General features: G+C 36.0%; 1 protein-coding gene across 2 annotated transcripts in view; it reads right to left on the bottom strand.

Annotated features, from left to right (window-relative positions):
* cin (Molybdenum cofactor synthesis protein cinnamon) overlaps nucleotides 1–24540 on the bottom strand; it is a 377936-nt gene that overhangs the window by 223777 nt on the left and 129619 nt on the right. For both annotated transcript variants that reach the window (XM_090403113.1, XM_090403112.1), the window contains exons 9-10: nucleotides 22765–22795; nucleotides 3801–3935 (exon numbers count right to left, since the gene is read on the bottom strand). In XM_090403113.1, the coding sequence (XP_090259239.1) occupies nucleotides 3801–3935; nucleotides 22765–22795 (166 nt within the window). The remainder of the gene's footprint in view (nucleotides 1–3800; nucleotides 3936–22764; nucleotides 22796–24540) is intronic.

The following is a 24540-nucleotide window of genomic DNA, read 5'->3' as shown; positions in this document are numbered from 1 at the left end:
AGAGAAAATTCTTGGATATATCCTCCTTACATGTACATCTTCTGGTACTTTGTCTACAAATGTCTATCGAAAACCTACATTCATTGGCAGACACATTCATCAAAAGTCTGCTCATCACACATCTCAAAAAGTTGGCATTTTCAAATCCTTAATAATAGAGCACATAAAGTGTGCTCCTCTCCAGTAATATTACAACAAAAACTTTTCATTATAACAAAGCTAATAGAATCAAATGATTACAACCCCAATCAAATCCAGCAGATAATTGAGTCCTATGATCCAATACCTCAGGTTTTTTCAACAGACCACAGAGTTCCAATCCTTACATTCCAGGCATCTCAGAACCAATAGGCAGAATTCTGAAGAAGTATCATCTGATTCCTACATATATTTCTATCAAAAATTTCTTATTTATTGCCTTCTACAAAAGATAAACTGGCGCCTCTTCTATCTTTGGCAGGTGTTTACCAAATACCATGTGAATGCAATGTATCTTATTTTGGACAAACAGGCCGTTCTGTGGTAAAAAGAATTAAGGAAAATCAATATTATATTGAATACATGAAACCTCATAAGTGTGGTCTAGCACAACACAGCATTGACACTACTCATAATATCCAGTGGGATAAAGCTCTTCTCCTCCATAGATGCAGGTACAAATATGAACGCCTCTTTAAAGAAAGTTGTGAAGCTATTTTACATCAGCCGAATCTAAATCGAAATGACTGTCTAACTCTCTCAAAAATCTGGGAGACTTTTATTTTATGCAACCATCAATAAAAATTAATTATCTTTAAAGGATTATTTAATAAGATTTAGTAATTAATCTCCTAGCAAGCGGCAACACTGCTAATTGGTGATCCACCGACTGTTCTTCACTTTGTATTCCATTCTTTTAACCGTTTGTATGACACCGAAGACGTACTGTTAATTTCAGTACGAAATATTTGTACTTTTATATTTACAGCTATTTTGCCTGCTTCTGTTTAGGAGTGCCCCTGTTTTAATGTCATTGGCTTTTTACTCATGAATTCTTAGGATATTGTAAATGTATATTTACCAACAAATATACGTAGCATAAAGGAAGAGAAATTTACACATGCCTTTTATCTTGGGTGTTGTGGCTTGTCTTCTTTCTGCGGTGAGCAAACTACCGCAGTTAGGGTGTTTTGGAAGGAAGTGGGGGGGTTTTAAGTAATGTGGGGGAATTAAAATAGAAAAACCCAGGTTTTTTTGTATAATATATATATACATATATATTATTATTATTATTGGGGATAGGAGGGGCGATTTTTTATATAGGGTGGGAAAGGGGTTGAAAAAGCAACTGGTTTTTTCAGGGGGGGGGGGGTGCAGTCCATTTCTACTATGCTTGGTCATTGTCTGAACTCATGGAGGAAGTGGATGCTATGTCAAGTTGGTTAGGTGTTTCTGCCCTTGAAGTGTTTGTGTTATCGCCTATTGGTCGGAGGTGTGACCTCAATTTTACATTGTGAAGCTTCCAAACCTCAGAGATTATGTAGGGCCGGTGGACGTTGATAGAATTCACGTACTTTGGGAGTTTTCCCAGAAATAATATCCAAATATTTGCGCCTTTATTAATTTAAAGTTATTACTGTGGTTTTTACATGTTTTATTATTAAATATAATATTGTCACATCTACAGATAACTGTAATACAGTATTAACTAGTGTAGCACTTTTCACTTCATTAGGAACTTTATCTTTGTAACAACTAACAATACCATAAAGTAAGTTTAGCTTGCAGTCTATCTCTCTCTGTTCAATACATCATCACTAAATTTAATAATTTTAACCTTAGTATTTAATGTAATAGATTTATGCATCTTCTTCTTTTCACTGGAAGCAACAGCACACTTACTATGAATTCCATTTGCTATTGTTAACAACAATACAATAAAATAAAATAATAGTTATAAAATATTTAGAAATATATACACATTAACACAAGAATAATGTTTAATTTGCCAAATATTTCTAAATTAGCTCAGCATGGATTAGAAACAAGCCACAACATCCTTTGGTCCAAGACTCTCCTCCTACACAGATGTCGCTACAAATTTGAACGTTTATTTGAAGACAGTGTGGAGGCCTTACTTCAACGTCCTAACTTGAATCGTAATGACTGTATATCAATATCAAAAATTTGGGAAAGTTTAATCAGGATAACACATTAATTTTATTTTATTTTTTTTTTTTTTTGGTAAATTTCCTATATTAGTCTAATGTTATTTAAGATTATTACATGAATTTCTGAAATAATATCCTTAATTATGACTTTAAAAATGTTTACTCTTCTGATACTTAGCGATATGACATCACGCAGCTCGTTCTATGTGTGAATGATCAATTGTTCGTATTCCATTTTGTTTTTTAAAACTATTCCTATGTAGCCACTGAAGATAGTCTGTAATATTCAGCAAATTAAACATTATTCTTGTGTTAACGTGTATATATTTCTAATCATTATGTCACAAGTATCGTTAAAAAATCAAATTATAAAATATTTATAATTCACAGTGAAACACTAAAATACAGAGGCATCGCATGCAACAATGTCTCAAATAAACTGAGTTCATGAATACCGCACATCACTTGATTCACAGCATCATGTTGCTAAATCATATGAGAAAATCCAACATCACATAAATTGCAGACTGGTAATAATTGAAAAGTGTCGCATGAGCAGATCATCATAAAACAAATTGTTGTAAGACTGGGTATTACTGTATTGACAAAGCAGAAAAGATCAATGATTCTAAATTAAAACAAAAATTATTTGCATTTGCATAAACAAAAAAAAAAAGAAAAAAGATTATTATCAGGTGAAATATTTTTTATTATTAATTTTAATCTAATTGGACTTGATGAGTGCACTTTGATGATGCCTTCTGATTAAGTAAACCTCCGTGTGAATCTTGTCTGGGATTTGAGGAACAATTCATAATGACTTTCAAACTGAAAGTAGTTAGCTGATCTGATAGGATGATAACAGGATATTTCTTCTAAGCAACTTGGGTCCTCCCCCCCCTTCGCTTCATTTCTCTCTCTTGCGAAACAAACAAAGCAGCCAAATAATAAGAAAACTTCATAGATAAAGCAGGGTTATTGAGATAGTGTTTGTCCTTCTCTCCCCACGACTGTAAAGCAAAATTAGTTTAAAGAAAAGTCAAATTACATGGTTATAATAGGCAACTAAGGCTATTTCTAAGGCCACATATATGTAAGAGGGACATTTCCGTTTTACATATAAATGGAAGATTGAATGCAATGAATATTAATTAAACCCTCCTCTTCAGTCCACAGTGAAAATGCTTTGTGATTCAAATCTTCTTGAATAAACGCCATATCAATCACTTCTTACTCAACTAACTGATCAACTTTGTAATTTACCATTAGAGGAACAACATTATTTCTTCTTCTTTTCATGCATCTCAACAATCTGTTACACTTGAGTAACTTGTCTTCTTATAAGCTTAATTTCAGTAATCCACAGTTTGTGTTCTTTGGCACTAGTGCAAAAGAACATGCAGATCTATTTTGCTGAAAGAAAACATCTTATCTTTGTACGAAACTGGTTAACTTTCAGCTAAAAAAGTTCTAAGAAGAGTTTTACATATCTTAGAATGTATTCAAATCCAGGTCTTTCCAACCAATGGGTATTATCAATACGAACAATGTCAAAGGTGATTTGCTGTTTTATTTTATATAAAAAAATTTTTTTAAATTTCTTTTTGTCAAAAGATAAATTTGAATTATCTGTATTTAAATATCACTAACCTTCTAATTTTAGCAGTTCTGTACTAATAGGTTCAGCCACTTGGCTGAGAACTACTGCTTGTGCTTCCTTCACAGAAATCATGGGATAAGGAGAATGACGAGGCCTAGCTGCTATATCTGAAACATCAACTCCACCTGGCAAAAAATGTACAAAACGTTTCAGAATTAAATTAAAAAATTATTACCAGGACCACACACACACACACACACACACAGAGAGAGAGAGAGAGAGAGAGAGAGAGAGTGAATGCTGAAGAACATCAAAGCAATATATATTCTGACAAAGCTGATAAGCATGAAAGACTAATGAAATGCATCCTGAAGTGCCACCAAATATTTAATTTTAGTACTATGTGATAGAATCCATGCTGGACTATAGTATTAAAAATCAATTACTAACATCCATGCTAATTCCATGGATGCAAGTGATATAAGGATTCTTGCTTATATCACTTGATTACCTTGATGGACCTGTGTTTCATTCAGGATTTCTCCACGCGTGCAGGTCACAAAGATGCTTCCAACGATCTCAATCTTGAGCCTCTCTCTCTCTCTTCCATGTTATACAAATAGATTTCACTAGTGGATCTTCCCATTTTGTAGGTGGTCTTCCTGCTTTTCTCTTTATTCTTGGTTGCCAGTTGAGTATTGTATATGTCCATCTATTATTCCTGAGTCTGGCTATGTGACCTGCCATTCTCATCTTGCTTTCATATACTGCAGTTACCACATCTTTTATGCCTGATCTCTTTCTTAGTTCTGTGTTCCTAACATGTTCCATTTTGCTGATGTTACAAATCCTGCGTTCTATTGCACGTAGGTTCTGATAGTTTCTTCTTCTTTTCTTGTCATGTTCCATGTTTCTGATCCATATGTGAGTGATGGAAGTATGTCGCTATTAAATAGTTTTGCCTTCACAGAGATGTCAAGATTTGGATCAGTAAGTGTTTCTTTTAGTCTGTTGAATGATAACCATGCAGCTTTCTTTCTTTTTTCTAGTTCTTCAGATAAACAATTATTCATTTTTATTATTTCTCCTAAGTAATTGGTAGGAGTCAACTTGTTCTATAGGGATGTTATCAATATACAGGTGACTGTCACTTGTGTAGATGTTTTTGATCCATTTTGTTTTTTATCAGAATACTTTAAATGTCAGAATCCTTTAAACACACCCAGATAGCTATTTATGATGTTTCAAATCATTTTGACTGGTTTGGACTTAAACGTGGATGATTATGAAATTCATCATGAAAGATTGAATATTGAATCTTTCAACCAGAAAGATTTGATACAATTCACAATGGGGATCAGTGGAAGGTCATAAAGAAGGTTGTCAATAAGACCCACTTTTGAAACTGGTATACACTGATCTACGTATTAAGGGATACTGAATCAAGTGATATGAAGTCAACCACCTCTATATGTATGATCACTTGAACAGAGTGGAAGAGGAAAGGTTAACAAGACAACTGTTTTATTGCAGGATGGCAGGCAAGAGACCCAGACAAACACTAAGGCCTACATAGAATGATACATTAAGAAGTGCCTTAGACAACTACAATATCTTGTCTTGTCAGGTGTCCTCTTCCACCAGGAGATCGACTGCCATGTGTCTCTACCTTGTCCTGTGCCTCTCTGCCACATTCGTCAAATGGGTGATAGGTCCATTCTTCTATATTTTTCATCCACTCCAGTCTCTGCCTTCCTCTCCTTCTCTTTCCCTCAACAGTTCCTTCAAGAAGTGTCCTTTGTAGGCAATTGTGTCTAAGAATGTCCAAAGCAGTTGATTTCTCTCTTTTTAATTTCTTTTATTCTTCATCTTCTTTACTTCTTCAATTTCTTCGCCTACCATTTCTAGTACCTCTTCGTTTGTCTTTTTGTCTTTCAATGATATCCTCAGAATTCTTCTCAGCATCCACATTTCAAATGCTTCCAGTTTTTTCATGCTCGGATTGGAAAGTGTCCATGTCTCTACTCCATAGAGTAATATGAACCATGTGTAACATTTGTAGATTCTTAATCTTCTTTTCAAATTTAGTTCTCTAGATGTCAGTAGAATTTTCATATTATTGAAGGTTGACCTTGCAATTTGAGTCTGCCTTTCAGTAGCTTAGTACTGGGAATGGAACACAACAGTGAGGAGAAAGATGAACCTTGCTAACGCTGATTTAACAATGTGTGAACCTGTTCCAAAAGACAGCAGTACAAGAATTAATGAAACTAAACAAAAATTGGTCCAGTGAGTTAGGAGTTTGTCTATGAAGGAAGGAGGGTGTGGGGGGGGGGGGGGTAAATAGTTACTACATGTGTTTTAACAGATTTCACATATGAGAATAATGAAATTATTAATGCCAACTCAGGGATCAGCAGGTGGTAGAGAGAGAGGATCCAAAGATAAATGACTAAGTAGGTGAGAGATTTGTGGAATACTCCTGATGAGGATAGATTGAAGGTGCATGAGTTGCAAAGTTTAGCTGATTGGCAGAATTAAGAGAAATATGACAGAAATGTATAAATCGCTAAAGGGGATCTATAAGGTTGACACAAAAGAAATTTTTCAATACATAATGAATAAAGAGAGAACTAGGGGGGTCACCCATGGAAGTTGTGTAAAAGTGTGTGGTTAGTAAAGGTGTACAGAATAGATTTTTTCTTGGAGAGTAGTGAATGAGTGGAATGGACTGCCAGAAACAGTTGTGTGTGCCCTGACATTGAAAGAGTTTAAGAAGGCAATATAAGTATTGCATGTATGAAGATTAGTCTGGATCTTCCACATCGAGTCATCTGACTGCATGGAGATAACCGTGTAACAATAACAATATTCAATCCATGTTAAGATTTGTATGCAAGCAGCAAAAAACTGAACATCATCATCAGGGTGAATTAGTGAGAGATGGTGAAGAGACCTCAATAAAGGTCGAAACTAGTCTGGGTAGTGGCCCTTCCTTTAATGCATAACATTAGACATATCCACAAGGAGATGTGTTTTGCATTATAGGAGATACTGAGTTAGGAGTGTTGGTAGCTTTCTCCACCTTTGCAACGAGTTGCCCTGGTGTTGTATCACTTTACCCTAGTCCTGAAGATACTTCAGGCGTAAACTTTGTTTGCTCACACTTGGATAAAGGATTAAACTAATTTTATTATAGTGAGAGATGGATCATTAATTCCTCTAATTGCTCTCTTTGGTACTGAGAGAGGTACTTTCAGGAAGCTCTTAGAGACACCACTCCAAATGTAAGAACAGCATTTCATGGTTGAGTGGATCTGTATAGAGTTAATAGCTGTTCAAAAGTCAAACAATACTGTCAGTGAAAGAGAAAGCCTAATTTTTTAGATGCTGAGAATGCAATATTTGTAATCTTATACCAACATAGATTTGACAAGACACAAATGAGTGAGAAATAACACAGAATTGGGCTCTAGCATTAAAAGTAACAATGTTATCAAAACATCATTTAAAAATAATGAAATAATGCTAGTATTAATATTCACTTAATTTATACCATTTAAAAATAGTCTGGAGTTCAGAAATTCAGAATTATTGCGGTTAACCCCCAGGGACTGCCACCTAGTAAGTATGGGAATGCCAACTCCAAGGAACCCGATGCTTCACCATACTCTATTTCAAATAATAAATCTTACTATTATCTGACCTATATTAACTAAGGGCTGGGGATGAATCTTTCCTATAATGCTGAATTTATTACACTAAGCAGTGTGTCTGCCTTCTCACCCCAGGTGCTTATCCCACCTAAACTGTGAACACTGTAACTGGTTCTTGAGACCCGGTTACAGTACTGGCCCCAATGTTTAATATGATAGGTCAGAGATGTAAGGAGAATTCACCATTAGATTTGACTGGCCATCAGTGCTGTTAAGCATTCTGTCAGCCTGGAAGTGAGAAAGTGATTTCTGTAGAAACCAAGGAAGTTAGAAATAAAATATATAAACAAAGTATTAAAATTGGAACATGGAACATGAGAGGATTGAATCACCTGGAAAAGTAGCAAATATTGTGTAGAGAAATGGAACAATTAGAAATTAAAACACTTGGATTATTAGATATATTCTGGAAAAGTGATGAGGAATTTTTAACTACTCTTCCAAATGGAAAGGAATATAAAGTTATGGGAAGTGGAGTGAGTCTAGAAAGAAAGTTGCATTAATTACAGAAAGGAATTCTTACATTCAGTTATTAATAACAATAGACAATTCATGACTTATTTTTCACAGTATAAACAACACCGCACACACTTTTATCACAAAGATGTTTTATTAATGCTTATATTTCGCTGATTTTCAACTCAGCATCATCAGAGCACAACACACTTGTACACGCGACAGTGAGTGAGTGAAACAATATAATTGCAAAAGACAAAAGATCTAAAGTCCTATTTTTGCTAACAGGAAAAAAAAAAAAGCTATCCAGGAGTTTTTCTTAAGATAACCGTCTCCCAAGTTTTTGGCAAATTAATGCAACCATATTTATTAAGGTTGGGAGAATTCTTCAAAGCCATTGCTGACTCAAAAAATAATCTTTCAGATCTATAACGACTCCTAAATAGCACATTTGTTTTCCTCTATCTAATCCTCTGTGAAGGAGTGTCCAAAGCATGGTCTGCCAGTCCCGACTTGCCATAGTAATAGTAGCGAATGTATCTTTCATGTTCTTCCAGGCAGATGTTCACTGATCTTCCTGTTTGCCCATAATAGGCCAAGTCACAGTCACAAGGAACTTCATACACTTCTGGGTGTGCTAAAGGGTGAAGTTTATCCTTAGGCGCGCGAATCAGAGTTGCCAGCTTGACATTAGGTTTGAAAGTGGTGTGAAGGCCATGTTTCAACAATACTTTGTCTATCTTTTCTGATGTACCTATGATATAGGGAATAGAAATGGTCATGTTGTATTCTTGTGTATTAGGGGAGGGCAGAGTAATGGGCCTATGTAGTATTTTATCTATTTTGTAAGGATTGTAGCTGTTGGCTAAGAACGTATGGCACAGGTATTAGAGTTCAGTGGTTAGAGCTGTATCGTTAGAACAAATGGCTCTGGCTCTGTGTGTAAGCGTTTTTAAAATGCCGTATTGTCGGACTGGATGATGATGTGATTGTTTATGTAGGTATCTTCCTGTGTGTGTAGGTTTTCTGTAAATAGAAAAAGATAGTGATCCATCTGAAAGGCGGGTGACTAATGTGTCAAGAAATGGTAAACAGTTATTTGATTCTTTTTCTACTGTGAAGTGAATTTTGGGGTGTTGGCTGTTTAGGTAGGTGACAAAAGCATCCAAAGTGTCTTGTCCATGGGACCAGATGGCAAACACATCATCTACATAGCGTAACAATAGACAATCTGAAAGAATAATATCAATTTTAATAGAAACAAAACCAAAACTACTGATGATTATAAATTAAAGATGCCAAGAAATTATATTCTTGGTTTAATCCTTTATCCAAGCATAAGCAAACAAAGTTTGAATGTGAAGTAACTTTACAACTGGGTAACTTGTACATAGAGGCTAATGACTTCGTATCACTTGCTTTAGTATCCCATAATGCAAAGCACATATTCTTACAGATATGTACTTTGCATTATGGGAAGGGCCACTGCCTAGATTGGTTTCGACCTTTATCGAGATCTCGTCAATATAGTATGCAGCTTGTGGTTTCCTCTGCCCAAAGTGCATCACCTTACACTTGGCCACATTAAGCTGGCAAATATTTACCTCTGCCATATTTATAGGCTATTTAAGTTATCTGGCAGGATCTCTACATCACCTTCATTTACTATCACTCCTCCCAATTTTGCATCATCAACAAACAACTGAATATTTCCCATCAAATCATTTCCTATATCAATGATGTACAAATTAAACAACAGAGGACTAAGTATGGAGATATGTGGTATACATACAACTGGTCACCTGCCTTCTCCTGGACTTAACTTTTCCATAGAGCACTCTTTAATATCTCTAATCAGCCACTGATTCTCTAATCATGGTCTAATTATATTAAGGTTCTAGTAAAAATAACTTTAACAAGATTTGAAAAAAAAATTAAGTTAATGCTAGAATTCATGAAGAACTATTTCCCATAAGAGAGAGAATTTAAGTCCATCATTTCGATTTAAATCTGGTCAGTGTAGCAAAGTCTCAAAACTCTTTGTATAAACATTCCAAGAGATTATCACATTTATGAAGAACCTTAATTTTCTTCCAAAGAACTCTGTGTCTTATGGGATAGTGAGCTCCACAAGTCCCAGTTGCACTGGCTCATGGAACTTAACGTAATTAACATAATTAATTATCCTCACCACTGATGGCTGAAATATATGGTAACGTGTTATTCAGGCTGAAATATTTGGCCTTAAATAAATATTATTACTTATATCTTGTGTTTTTGTGTTAATCAAAAAGAACTTATGTAGAAAGAAAAGAAAAGAAAAGAACTTATGTAGATCTGAATGTAGATCTGCTGCCATGACACATGGCTGCAGATCTACCTTTATGGCTGAAATATGATAATCCACACTGGTAAGGAATTTGATACACTCCAGGGTGGAAGTTTATGTTTAGCTGAGCCTGGAAAGTAGATATCTTGTTGACAGGATGGAGGGACACTTGTAGGTCAAGAGGTCTAAGTAGTTTGGCTATACCTTCTGAGACATCTTTAACATAACAGACCACCTCTGTATCACTATTATGGTCTGTGTAGCTCAGTAGACATGGCGTTTGCACTCTAAGGCATTTGACCACACAAAGGAAGACTAATAAGTTTGAGTCTAGTCACCGACTGGAGGAACTTTTTCTAAGTCTTTTTTCAACTGGTTCTTGAGTTAGTCGATCTCTGGCACGGGAAAGCGAGTTTTTTCACCCAGAAACTCGGGTTTTTCGTCCCGTAAACTCAAGAAAATCAGCCATCAAACCCACACTATTTTCAGACATTAAAAATATTGTGTTAGGGTTAGGGACCAGGAGATGGCAGCACTTATTAGCTGTCTTCTTCACTGCGTACCGATTAATTAGTGATAGCCTTGGGCCAGCTATCTCTGATTGGCTACCAGTGGAGATTGAATTTCCCACTCAGTCTCCAATAGTTAGATAGGGCTAAAACAGCTTCACCTATTCCCTATATGGGAACAAAAAGGCATTAGCTGATTTTTTTTTTTTTTTATATGATTCCATAAACCCATCAGTAAGGAAGGTGGACTTCATGTGACTTATTTCTTGGGAGAGCAACAATTCAGTGGATCAAAGAGAGAGTATGCTCGACATACTAAAATCTTAATGGTGCCAGATTTTTGACAATTATGATGATGTGATAGAGGATGAATGTAAAGTTCAGAATGTGTTTTTTTCTGGATACTGAGAAATTAAGGCTAGCATGTGGTTGACAAAGTAACAGGAGATCTAAAAAGGCAATACAATTGTTTACTTCTATCTCAAGAGTGAAATGTGAAAATGATGAAAAATGTTGATCTTGTTGATGAACTCTTGAAGATCTGTATGGGACCCATGGCAAACTGCGAAAACATCAACATATCCGTACCATAAAAATGACTTAGGAAGGATGCTCTTCAGTATCCATTCTTCGAATCTTTCCATGAAGTAGTTTTTTAAAGAAAGATATCAGATCTTCATCTTTGCCCAAGTGATTTCCTTTATAGCCTTCATATTGTGTCCTTATTTACAAATGTTCCTTTAGATGAAACACTTAAATTCCTCAAGCAAGATTTTCTGGCAGATATTGTCAGCCTATCTGATTTTGTCATTCATTCTGGCTAATTCACCGCCCAAAACAAACTTTACCAACAAATTTAGGGCACGTCAGTGGGCAGTCCTCTTCTTCCACACTAGCTAATTACTTCATGGAAAGATTTGAACAACAGATACCAAACAGCATCCTTCCTAAGCCAATCTTTATGTACTGTTTTTCTTTATATTCCTACCAAGAGTTTTTCTTTCTTTGCAACTCCTGCTTAATGATGATACTATTCACTCATCTAACTACTGCCTGATGTATCCTTCTGACTCTGGGTATAGTCTGATACTGCTTTCTACAAACGTCTCTTGACTATCTCCCACCACCAACATCAATCCTCTTCCAAATTCTTATGCCATGAAAGTTAAAAATTAACTCTTTAGCTTGTCATAACCCCCTCCTTTGTAAATTATTCCTATCCATATAGACCTGAATTTTGTCATTTATCAATTTTTCTGATACCTTAATCACAACTCCTAAAATGTTGATTGGCCCATAATTTGCTAGTTCTGCTTGAAGCCACCTTTATGCAGTGGGACTATTTTCCTCTTTTTCCACTTCATTAGCAACTTTATAGTACTGAGGTTTAAAATTAAACACCATGGTCAGAGGAGATCATAATTCAATTCCATGATCTTGTAATACACAGGCCAATATACCATCTAATCCCATGGCCATGTTTGCATTGAGGTTCAGCGATATTCTAAGCATCTCCAGTTCTTCAACCTCTATTCTAGCATCAGTCAGGTGTCACTTCCAGTAATGTAACATCACCAGAAGATGGTTTTCACCCTTGCAAAATGCTCACTCAGTAATTCAACTATTTGGTTTGCTTCAGTTACCTTCCTACCATCAGAACTTTCTAAAGACATCCTTACATAATCATTCCTCATTTTTCTTGCCACATAGCAAAACAACCTAAATTCTCACTCAAATTATCACCAAAGCTGAAAAAGAAAACTCCACTGTAGTCTTAGATTCCGAATTCCATGACTGGAAAATGAAATTTCTACTTCATGATCAGAATACACATTTCCAGCTGCATACTGTCCTACCAAAGTCAATTCAATAAACTCAACAATGGGTAAAACGACATCCAGAGATCAAGATATAATCAAAAGGCTCAAAACATACGACAAACCCCCTAGAATATATGGATCACCAAAATTACATAAGAATAATTGTGCATGCAGACATTATTATTATTATTATTATTATTATTATTATTATTATTATCCGAGACCTCCAGGGAGTCAAGGACTCATCGAGGGAGGCTGTAAATTACCCAACCTAGCTATCATACCTCCCCTTAAATTCATTTACACTAGATGCACTCACTACCCATAAGGGCAAATTATTCACTCACTCACTCACTGCTCTCCCAGAGAGCAGTGAGTGAGTGAGTGAAACCTAGCTCTTAACCCTTTCTTGACTGAGAATAACCTTAACTTCCATGGAGGCCCCAGTTCTCTCCCCGCCTTCCATATAATGAAAAATGTCATCATTTGAAATGCTATAACACCCATTCAAAAGTTTATAGACCTCTATCATATCACCCCTCTTTCTCCTGTTAACCAGAGTCTGCAGTCCACATACTTGCAATCTGTTCTCATAACCTAAATCCCATAATCCGAATATAATCTTTGTAACTTTTCTTTGCACCATTTCCACAGCTTCTTTATCCCCTTGGAACCCAGGAGACCAAATCTGCGCACAGTAATCCAAGTGTGGTCTTATCAAAGCCTTATAAAAAGGCAAAATTACTTCCTTATCCTTACATGTCAAGGTTCGCTTCAACAATTATCCTCTAAGTTGTATTTGCAACTTTTGCTATGTGACCTTTGAACTTTCCACCAATACACCAAGATCCGTTGCCTCTTCAGTTTCTTGTAGCATAACCCCGCTGGAAATATGCCGCTGGAACTCTAATCACGCCAAAATGCATAACTTTACACTTACTAACATTAAACTGACAGCCATTTTTGTTAGCCCAGATTTCCAGTCTATTCAAATCATTTTGAACTTGCTGAATATCAGTAGCATCCCTTATTGCCCTGCCTATCTTCGCATCATCAGCAAACAATTGCAAATCTAATGATAGACCCTGCTTGATGTCATTAATGTATAGATTGAACAATAATGGCCCAAGGACTGAACCCTGAGGTACACCATTGGTTACCTTAAATCTGGCAGATTCACATCCACTGTATACCACTTTTTGATATCTGCCTGTCAACCATGATCCAAGTCAATAGATTATGTTCCAATTCCATATTTTCCAGTTTACACAACAGCCTATCCTGTGGTATCCTATCAAATGCCTTAGAAAAATCCAACATTATCATAATGTATCCATTCCCTTTATCCAACTCAGCAGTAACATTTTTATAAAATATGGGCAAATTGCTAAAACATGACCTACCTTTAGTAAACCCATGCTGTTCCCTGCAAAGTATAGAATGCTTGTCTACCCATTTCTGTATGCGAGTTCTTACCAACTTCTCTAAAATCTTCACTACCACACCAGAGATACTAATAGGTCGGTAGTTAGACACATTAGTTTTTGCACCACCCTTGTGCAATGGAACTATCATACATTCCTTCCATTCCTATGGTATCATTCCTGAGCTGAGACTCAAGTTATACAAAAATGTGTGAAAGACATAGTATAAATTAAAGATGCTAAGAAATTATATTCTTGGTTTAATCCTTTATCCAAGTGTAAGCAAACAAAGTTTGCGCATGAAGTAATTTCACAACTGTGCAACTCATATATAGAGGCTAATGACTTCATTACTTGCCTTAGTATTTTGATTCTGTCATCCCATAATGCAAAGCACATAATGCAAGTGATATGAAGTCATTAGCCTCTATATATGAGTTGCCCAGTCATGAAATTACTTCATGAGCAAACTTTGTTTGCTTACACTTGGATAAAGGATTAAACCAGGAATATACTTTCTTCATATCATTAATTTATAGTATAACCAAGTGGAAAAACTTTCAACATCTATATGTAATTCAGACAGAGTATTTTAGTAATAAGGTGTGACACTTTTTGGATACTTATATATGGAAATATGAAAGGTTGAAATTTTGGGTAGCGGCCCTTCCTGTAATGTACAGCATTACACATGTCCATAGGGATATGTGCTTTGCATTATGGGATACTAAGGCAAATAATGTGAATCATTAGCCTCTATGTACAAGTTGCCCAGATTTGGACTTCCCTGGAGAGCATTCGAAGTAAATACAATTAACCACTGCTTTGAAATGAAACATATGAATAAGCATACATTTAGTAATATTCATTAAATGCCGAAATACGCAGGAAGCAAAGTTTGTGAACCACCACCAATGTGTGAATTTTTCCATTAAAATATAAAAAATAACAAAAAAGAAATAATAAAAGTTAAATATGTTTCTTTTAAAATAAAAAAAATCTACTTAGTCTTAAAACATTTTAAATTTGTTTTCATTATTTCACGCCCCCCCCCTCAACAAAACCTACGGCCCCCAAGGGGCCGCAATCCACAGTTTGGGAAGCGCTGCTCTAGACCATTCAGTAATGCTAATGAAGTTAACGTCAATTGCTCTCAGATGAATTTCTTCCAGGCTCCTTTCTGCATCACTAAGTTCATCGGACAGTTTGACTCTAGATATGCAATGAGCTTCAGAATGATCACTTATTCTTGAGATAGAGGCCCTTTCTGAACCAATCTGATTGCCTATTAAACTTTCTCTAACTCCGTCAATCTGCTCGACATCATCTCCGCATTGCATTGCTATTTCGTGTGAATTCTTATTTATGTTCATATACAGTGATCCTTGACTCTCCTTGTTTATCCTCCTTCCCAAAAGATGTACCTCATTCCATGAGTAGTCACATGAGAACGTATGCTTCACAAGAAAATTGTTTCCAAAAATCAATTGAATGTGTGGGAGAGAAATCCTGGGCAGGACCAATAACTCATGTCAAACACACATTTTAAACTCAGGTAAGTATATTCTCAAAAGAACTGACTTGGTCGCATAAACTGTGGAGGTAGATATTCCTGATAATTTAATCAGCCTTTCAAAATATGAAATTCTTTTTCTCACATGGGGTTCTATCCTTCGAAAGTAATCTCCCAATATAACTGAGGTCTGGGAACCTGTGTCTAACAACACATTACAATGTGTTCCATATATCTCTCCCTTAATTATCATTCTTAAGGGTTGCTCTTGTTTTCATTGTCCTCTCTCCCATGCTCTGTTAGTATACATATGAGAAGGCTGATTAAACCTTGACTCCTCATCATTTCCTCTGCTGGAACGTCTCTTACTGCTAAAACAATTGCAGGCGAGATGCCCAACATTGTCGCAATTGAAGCACCGAGGCGGTTCCCTTCCTTCCTTTCGTCCACTGACTCTCGATTTCAGAGGAGGCTCTTTGGTATTCTGCACTGTTACTGTTGCCAATTTCTGCGTCACAGCATCCAAACAGTCTAGCATAGGCTGTTGTAGCCCCTCAACTTCCAGACATATCATTTCAGCAGTCCTTTCGTCTGAGGGAAAGATAATTCAGAAGTTTTCATGGCCACAGCCCCCAGTTGGTTCAGAACAGCATCAAGACGGTCCATGAGGGGGCTGATGCAGATGCTCGACTTCTTGCTTAACTATTTTTCAAACCTCATCCATGTCTGTTATACTTTCAGTCAACCGACTGATGTTGACTGATCCTACTCTGTCCCCTTCACTCTTACCTTGGTCCTTAGTTTTCTCCTTACACGCATGAGGCTCCCTTTCGGTCTTAGTGTCATTAACGGAATAACTTGCATCCTTTATCATGTTGATATAGCCGGTAGCAGATGCGGGACAATGTCTCCGAGCATTTGCTCTTTCTCTTTAACGGCAATGTAGCATTCCTCGATATTACTGATCTTTTTCTTGTAGGCTGTCTCCCTCAATTCTTGTTGAACTAGTAGCCTGAACTGATGGAACACCGCCCAGTCTAGGTGAGGCTTATCCTTGTTCGAGATGCTTAGACTGTTGGCAAGGGTCAGCAATCGATTGTAAAATTTCATCACGCTTTCTTTATCTTTTTTTGCGTACTTCTCTGCAATTTCCACAAATTTGGCCCTAAACTTCTCAATCTCGAAAACTGGGAAATTAGCACCTCTTTAAATTTAGAATATTCCAGAGTTTCGTTCAAGATAGGAGATGAATATAGAAAGTTCTTTGTCTTCCCTGTAGGTTTGCTACGCAGATGAGGAGCTGAAAAATCAGTCCACCTGCCCACCTTCCTTAACTCTTCGACGTAGCTAAAGAAAGCTAACACGTCATCAGTCTCCTCCTCAGAAAATTGCAGGAAGACTTGCTGTGGATTAATGGTCCAAAAGAATTCATCATCGTCCATTCCAGAACTTGATGGTTGAGCCATACCTGTATTAGTTTACACTATTAATTTACCTTTTCTCACAAAATTTGTTTCCAAAATTCTTAATACCTTAACTGCCTGATCTTATCTCAAAATCTACTCACTTTGATTCACCACACTCTTGATTAAACGAGTAAATCAAATCCTGTTGACTGCGCCATCAAAATTCTATAGATAAGAGAAATTTCTTTATCTAAGAGCAAACACCTGGTATGGCACACGATCCTGTATCTTTTCTTTCTCTATTTCTAACCACAATAATCGAATATATTCTTATTTTGCACTAGAGTCGTGACTATCCCCAATATATTTACGCATAAGTTCTCTTTATGAGTGGTGCATTGAGATTAGTGATCAGGCAAGTTATTTGGTTGACAAGAAAAATTTTATTCACTACTAATAAAGCAAGTTGCAATTACTTTTATAGACACTTACTTAACTAATGTTGGTATGAAAGGTAAAAAGATAACTCGACGTAACATGGACATTCTAGTTCCCTTACAACATGAAATATTATCAAATACTATTAAATTGCGATGTCCTAATTACTTAACACTCCTAGATTATTTTCACACAATTATTTGTTCAAAAACTACCTGACAATGACAAACTAAAATATTTTACACTGCACTTTTCCAAGTTTTCTGACTCAGATCAATCATTCCCTATTCATGGTTCAACTCCTAAAGTCCTACAACACTTCATAAATCACAATTCTAATCAGTCCTTTTTACCGTCACAATCTAACTTTCTTTGTATACAAAAATTTAAAAACGCATATAAAGTAAATTAATTAAAGATAACTTTAATGAATCACTTCTATATTTCGACAATGTCACATTGTCATCTTCAGGAACATAAAGATATGGTATGTGCACTACAGGAACTAACAAAGCAAATGAGCTCAACTCAAATGCACTACAGGAACTAACAAAGCTCATTTGCTTTGTTAGTTCCTGTAGTGCACATACCATATCTTTATGTTCCTGAAGATGACAATGTGACATTGTCGAAATATAGAAGTGATTCGTTAAAGTTATCTTTAATTAATTTACTTTATATGCGTTGTTAATTCCGTAAATTAATTACCAGTTATGTCTAACCAACGTATAAGTCTTACCACTAGAAAAATTTAAAAGTTTTTACTTTACCGAGGTGTCAGGATCTCACTGACTTTCTCTTTCGATCATCTCTTTTATTCTCATGGCTTGTTGTTTCTTCCTCCGGTTTACTTTCAGAAAAGACTGGCTAGCGAATACATTCACCATTCACTTCCTTTGATGTAGGCAAAGTTGGTCTGCAGGGATCGGTCCACGTGGTTCTGCATATCATCTCGGTCTACGCTGATTATACCGCTGTGCTGAGGCCTATGCTCGTGCTGGATCTCTGTCTGACGATGTCCATAGGCATAGCTGCCTATGGACATCGTCCTTCTCGACCGCACTTGAACTTCCTTCTCCGGGAATGACAGGAACAAGAGCTTAGCAAAGTCCCAAGTTGGCATTGCCAAGCTCTATATATTCACTGCTGTGATATTCTCCCTACTACGTCATTGTTTTTACCTGGTATCTAATTCTTCTGCACTCCGTGCCGTCGCTTCTCCTTGCGTGTGCATGGGAAACTCCCGTGTGCATTTTAGACCTTGCGTACATGACTGTCTCTGGACTTGTTTTTAATCCGCTTATCTCTTCTGTAACTTTGATCTAAACTTTGGCATACTAACATTTTTTCACCTATTTTCAACCTCTGTTGTATTCACAAAGACACTTAATACTATATTACATAAGGAAATTTTTAAATCATGGATTTTATCGTTATTTTACAATTAATTTCACCTTTACCAATATGCTAGTATTTCTCCAAGAGTTTGATACTTGTTAAATCTGAATGAAATGGAGTACAATAAATTTCTCCTTCATTCAAGATTTAACACTGTTCATTGCAAAGTAGAAATTCTCTGTCAGCCCATTTCTGAATGTGAGCCCTAACCAACTTTTGCAAAATCTTCTTGAACACTCCTGATTGGTTGGTAGTTGGATACATCAGTCTTTACACCACTCTTGAGCAATGGGATTACCATACATTCTTTCCAATCCTGCAGAATCTTTCCTGTTCTGAGACTCAAATTATATAGCCTAGTCAATAAGTAGGCAGTTTAGCTGAACACTCTATTAGCATCCGTGCTGATATTCCACAAGTTTCTATTGCAAAATTCTTATTGAGTTTGTTCAGTAGCTCTAATACTTCCTCCTCCTCACACACCTTTTTTCACCCACACAGTTTCTTCATACAGCGAAGAAGCAGCAGTCAGTTCAATGTTGCATATACCAGGTTGATAGCGTTTAGCAAAATGGCTACTCGTTAGTTGAACAATCTCTTCTGCATCTGACCACCTGTATACCATCTGCATTCTGTACAGTTATTCTTTCAAATTCATCCTTTCTTTTACTTGCAGCATAACTAGAATTCTTTTGGTTTATCTTTAATTTGCAGAGCCAGTTTCTTTTCATACTCAGACTTGGCTTTCCATACGACACTTGTGACTCTTCTGGTTTGCTGCTTATAATTATCATAACTGACATCATCCTTATGCACAAATATTAAAATAATGCAATTAATATAATATAGCATAAAATTAATATTCCACAAGTTTCTATTGCAGAATTCTTATCGAGTTTGTGCAGTAGCTCTAATACTTCCTCCTCCTCACACACCTTTTTTCACCCACATAGTTTCTTCATACAGTGAAGAAGCAGCAGTCAATTCAATGTTGCATATACCAGGTTGATAGCTTTTAGCAAAATGGCTACTCATCAGTTGAACAATCTCTACTGCATCTGACCACCTGTATACCATCTGCATTCCGTACAGTTATTCTTTCAAATTCATCCTTTCTTTTACTTGCAGCATAACTAGAATTCTTTTGGTTTATCTTTAATTTGCAGAGCCAGTTTCTTTTCATACTCAGACTTAGCTTTCCATACGACACTTGTGACTCTTCTGGTTTGCTGCTTATAATTATCATAACTGACATCATCCTTATGCACAAATATTAAAATAATGTAATTAATATAATATAGCATGAAATTAATATTAATTAATATAAAATATAAATATGTAAGTAATAAATATATACATATATATATATATATATTGTGACTAGTATTGACTCAGCTTGTAGACATATTTAAAAATTAATAATTATACTGACTAAGAACACCAAGAAAGGTAAGAAAACTTTAATATAACACGACTAGTTTCGTTGGAACGCCAACTTCTTCAGGTGTGTAAATAATAACAAAAAAAAAACTGGAAAAATAACAAGGTAAAAAACATGGACTTCTCAAATTAACAAAATAGGAATGGCAACAGAAAACTTTAAAAATTTAACTCCTTGCATCTCACTTTTATTCAATACCAAGCCTATTGAGATTGTAACACTCAATGCTTCCTTTTCCTTGATCAAACAACATTCTAATGTAGATCAAGAAAATCTTGAATTCTTTTTCTGATAGGAAATAAGAGATGGAGATTAATGGACATCAGCACAACCAACTAAAATGTTTTCATAGTATAATAATTTATCCAAATTTTGCACCGAGCTTATTACTAAAGTAATCCTCACCGGCATGAATACATACATTCCACACAGCACACTGAACTGCCATTCCCTAACGAAACTCTGGTTCTCCAAAAGATGCACCACGGCTGTAGAGATGAAACACCAGAAATACCACAACTGGCTGAAATCAAGAACCTCATCCTCCTTCAAAGCTTACACCAAAGCCCGTAATAGATGCAAAAAAACAATCAATGCTTCCAAAACAGAGTTCGAAAGAGCAAAAAGCTGTAAATTAGCAGCCTGTCCAAACGGCAGACGAACCTTTTGGTCTCTCGCCAAAGCAATTGGCCATAACTTCTGTCCAACACTATTCCCACCCATATCATACCCAGAAGGCTCTAATGCATGCATAACGGACGATGGTAAATGTCCCACAACCATTCCAGACACCCAACATACAATGCCCCCTATATCCTTTTGCCAGGATGAGATGAGAAAAACACTGTCCAAATTAGACACCTGGCCCTGATGGCATTCCCCCAATTGTTCCGAAAGTTTGTTCTCCAGAACTGACCCCTATCCTATGTCACCTATATATATATTCTCTTACTCCACTGGAATCTATCCCACAAACTGGAAATTGGGCTATATTCAGCGCATTCCCAAGAAGGATGACAAGTCACTGCCATCCATTTACCGCCCAATCTCGCTTATACCTCAGTCCAGTCAAAAGTAATAGAAAAAATCATCAATTCCCAACTCCTAAACTATCTTGAAGACACTCACCAATTAAATGACTGCCAGTATGGATTCCGCCACTGCCGATCAACAGGAGATCTACTCACATACGTCACCCATCTCTGGACAAATGCTATGGAGAGGTTTGGCAAATCTCAAGTGGTTGCACTAGATATCTCCAAAAGCCTTTGACCGGGTCTGGCACAAAGGCCTACTACGCAAACTACCATCATTCGGTCTGACCCAGGACTTCTGTAGCTGGATTGCCAGCTTTCTGTCTGGACGCACACTGAGTGTGATGGTGGACGGCTCCCTGTCCTCTCACCACTCAATTAATGCTGGGGTCCCACAAGGTTCTGTCCTCTCACCAACCCTCTTCCTGCTATATATCAATGACCTACTGCAATTGACCTCTAACCCAATACACAGTTTTGCAGACGACAGCACACTACACTCCTTGCTTGCATTTGATAAGCCTTACCCTTCACAACTCAACTCAACCTACAGAACATTAACCACCACCACCATCCTCAACTCCGATCTCCAAGCCATCCTACAATGGGGTTAGGATAACCTCATAAATTTCAACATCAATAAAACCCAGTTCTGTACTATTTTCCATAAAAAAGAACCATTTTTTCCCAGTATCTTTTTTGATGATACTCAAATTTCCAGACATTTTGAGATCTCGCTTCTTGGAATCACTCTCACATCAAACCTCTCCTGGCATAAACATATCACAACCATTGCATCCTCAGCCTCAAAAAAACTAGGATTTCTCTTTTGCTCAAGACGTTAATTCACCCCCGAACAGCTACAAACATTACACAAATTACAAATCCACCCAGCTATTGAATACTGCTCCCACATATGGGGTGGGGCCCCCCTAAAAGCTCTCTCAAAATGCTCGACACAATACAGAGGAGAGCAATTAGACTTATCAATGATCCATCCTTTACCAACTCTCTCTCCCCCACTTTCACACAGACGCATGGTCTCTGCAGTATGTATATTCTACAAATATTTCCATCGGAAATGCTTATATTTCTAATATAACATGCTAATAACATCAATAATTCCTCCGCTCAGTACAAAGCTCATTGGAACACGTGCAACTGCTGCACAACGTCCCTTCACAGTACACCTAGAAACAAACAGAACAAGTTTCTTTTCCTCTTCCTTCATCCCTGCAACTGCTGCACTGTGGAACAGTCTCCCACCTGTTGTGTTTCCCAAGGAATACGATTTAAAGTCATTCAAATCAAATGTAAACAAATTCCTCCTATCCCAACCCACTACCCATACACAGTACTAATATACTATAGGTTGGCCAACCAACCTCCTGTGTATGTGCTCAACATAAAAATAAAATAAAAAAATAAAAAATAATAAAAAAAGACCTTATCAACTACATTAAAAAAGGATAATGTCCAGAAGTTCCACCTCACCACCTCAATCTATTATAACTGTACAGAGAATCTTACTTGATTTGTGTTGGCATCTGCACCCCAACTTCTGGAATGAAAAAAAATAAAATAAAATAAAATAAAATAAAATATATATATATATATATATATATACACACACACACACCGATGCACATACGCAAATAATAATAATAATAACATATATATTTAAATCAATAGCAGATTGAAATTAATAATGATGATATTAGAAAGGAGAATATTAGATATCAGAAACTTATCATTAACAGCAGTAATTATCTTTCAAATTTCAAACATAAATATTCCATGACTATGTAAATGAGGGAAAAAAGCAATTTATAAACAGCCAACATGAATAGCACTGAAATCATACTGATGAATTACATATTTTACAATGAAAATATAAGAAAATGAAACCAAAGGGGAAAAGAAAAAAGCAACAGACAATTTTAAACAAATTTCTAATTAAAATAGAAATGCTTGCTGCAGCTCCTTTTATAATAATACCATTAAAATGGTATCATTATAAGAATCTTATTATTATATTATTATAAATATCATTAATTTTGATGGCCAGACTAAGAGAGATACCTGCTCCTCCAGGCTGGGGGTTTTGCATAAGGCTGGTTACCTTACCAAATAAAAAAATTTCTATAACTCAGATGCTGGTACTGGAAAATTCATCGGACTGAAACAGTGGAAAATGACCAAGAAGGAATAAAGATAAACAATTATGAATCTCAGACATTTTAAAAGTAGCCACATTGAATGTGCGAAGCATAATAACAAAGAAATTAGAATTTGTAAAACAGCTAAAAACTAAAAATATTAATACAGCCATAATAACATACACAAAAAATAAATTAAATGGAACAAAAGATATAGATAGTTTTACTATGCTATATAGTGAAATGGACCAACATATCAGAGCTTCTAGTGGTGTGGCCATTTTAATCAATAATAAATGGAAAAATAGAATACAAAAGTACAATTTTGTAAATGATTGAATTGTAACATTTAAATTAAAAACAAATAGAAGCTACTTAAATATCATAGGAGTATATACCTTGAAAATCCAATAGAAATAATCAAATCCTAAATGTCTTAGGAAAATATGGAGAAATTTTAATGAATAACAATGGTCAAGAACTATTAGACTTCTGTACATTCAATAATTTTAAAATAACCAATATTTTTTTTCAAAAAAAAAGAATATAAATAAATATACTTGTAATAGCAGAAGAACAAGACCTACAATTGATTATATTTTTCTCGTAGAAAGGCTTATGCGTTGGTTATACATGATTATTAATTAACTTAAGGAATTCACAACGTACACTAGAATATAAATTAAATAAACTTTAATATATATTTCCAACATTTCGTCAAAGTCACGTTGCCATCTTCAAAGGAACTTAAAATAAAGACACGTGCATGCAGGCACTACACACAGTAAATGAGGACAAAGTGAGGAATTTATTGTTTTTCCTAAAAGTCCTGATGGTGCCCCCTAGCAGGCTACGTAGGTATTCTGGGCCTTTGGGCCGAATGTCTCCTGATGTACGTCTTCCAAATTTGGGGCAGTCTCATGCAACCAAATTTGTTGAGGTTTGGCATGTTTCTTAGGGCTGAGGCTGATTCCATGAAAAGTCTTTCAAATTTGAACTTGCTACGGTGTATTATTGTGGCTTTCTTCCATTGTATTCTGTGGCGTGTATCCTGAGCATGGTCTGCAAGACCAGAGTGGCTATACTGGTGAAAATGAATGTAGTCCTTGTGTTCTGAAATTCTGATATTCGCTGTCCTGCCTCGCTG

Source organism: Typopeltis vanoorti, chromosome 13 (assembly GCF_054136105.1).
Source record: "Typopeltis vanoorti isolate ZY-2024b chromosome 13, IOZ_Tvanoo_1.0, whole genome shotgun sequence".
NCBI classification, from domain to species: Eukaryota; Metazoa; Arthropoda; class Arachnida; order Uropygi; family Thelyphonidae; genus Typopeltis; species Typopeltis vanoorti.
This window is presented reverse-complemented; position numbering and strand designations above follow the sequence as displayed.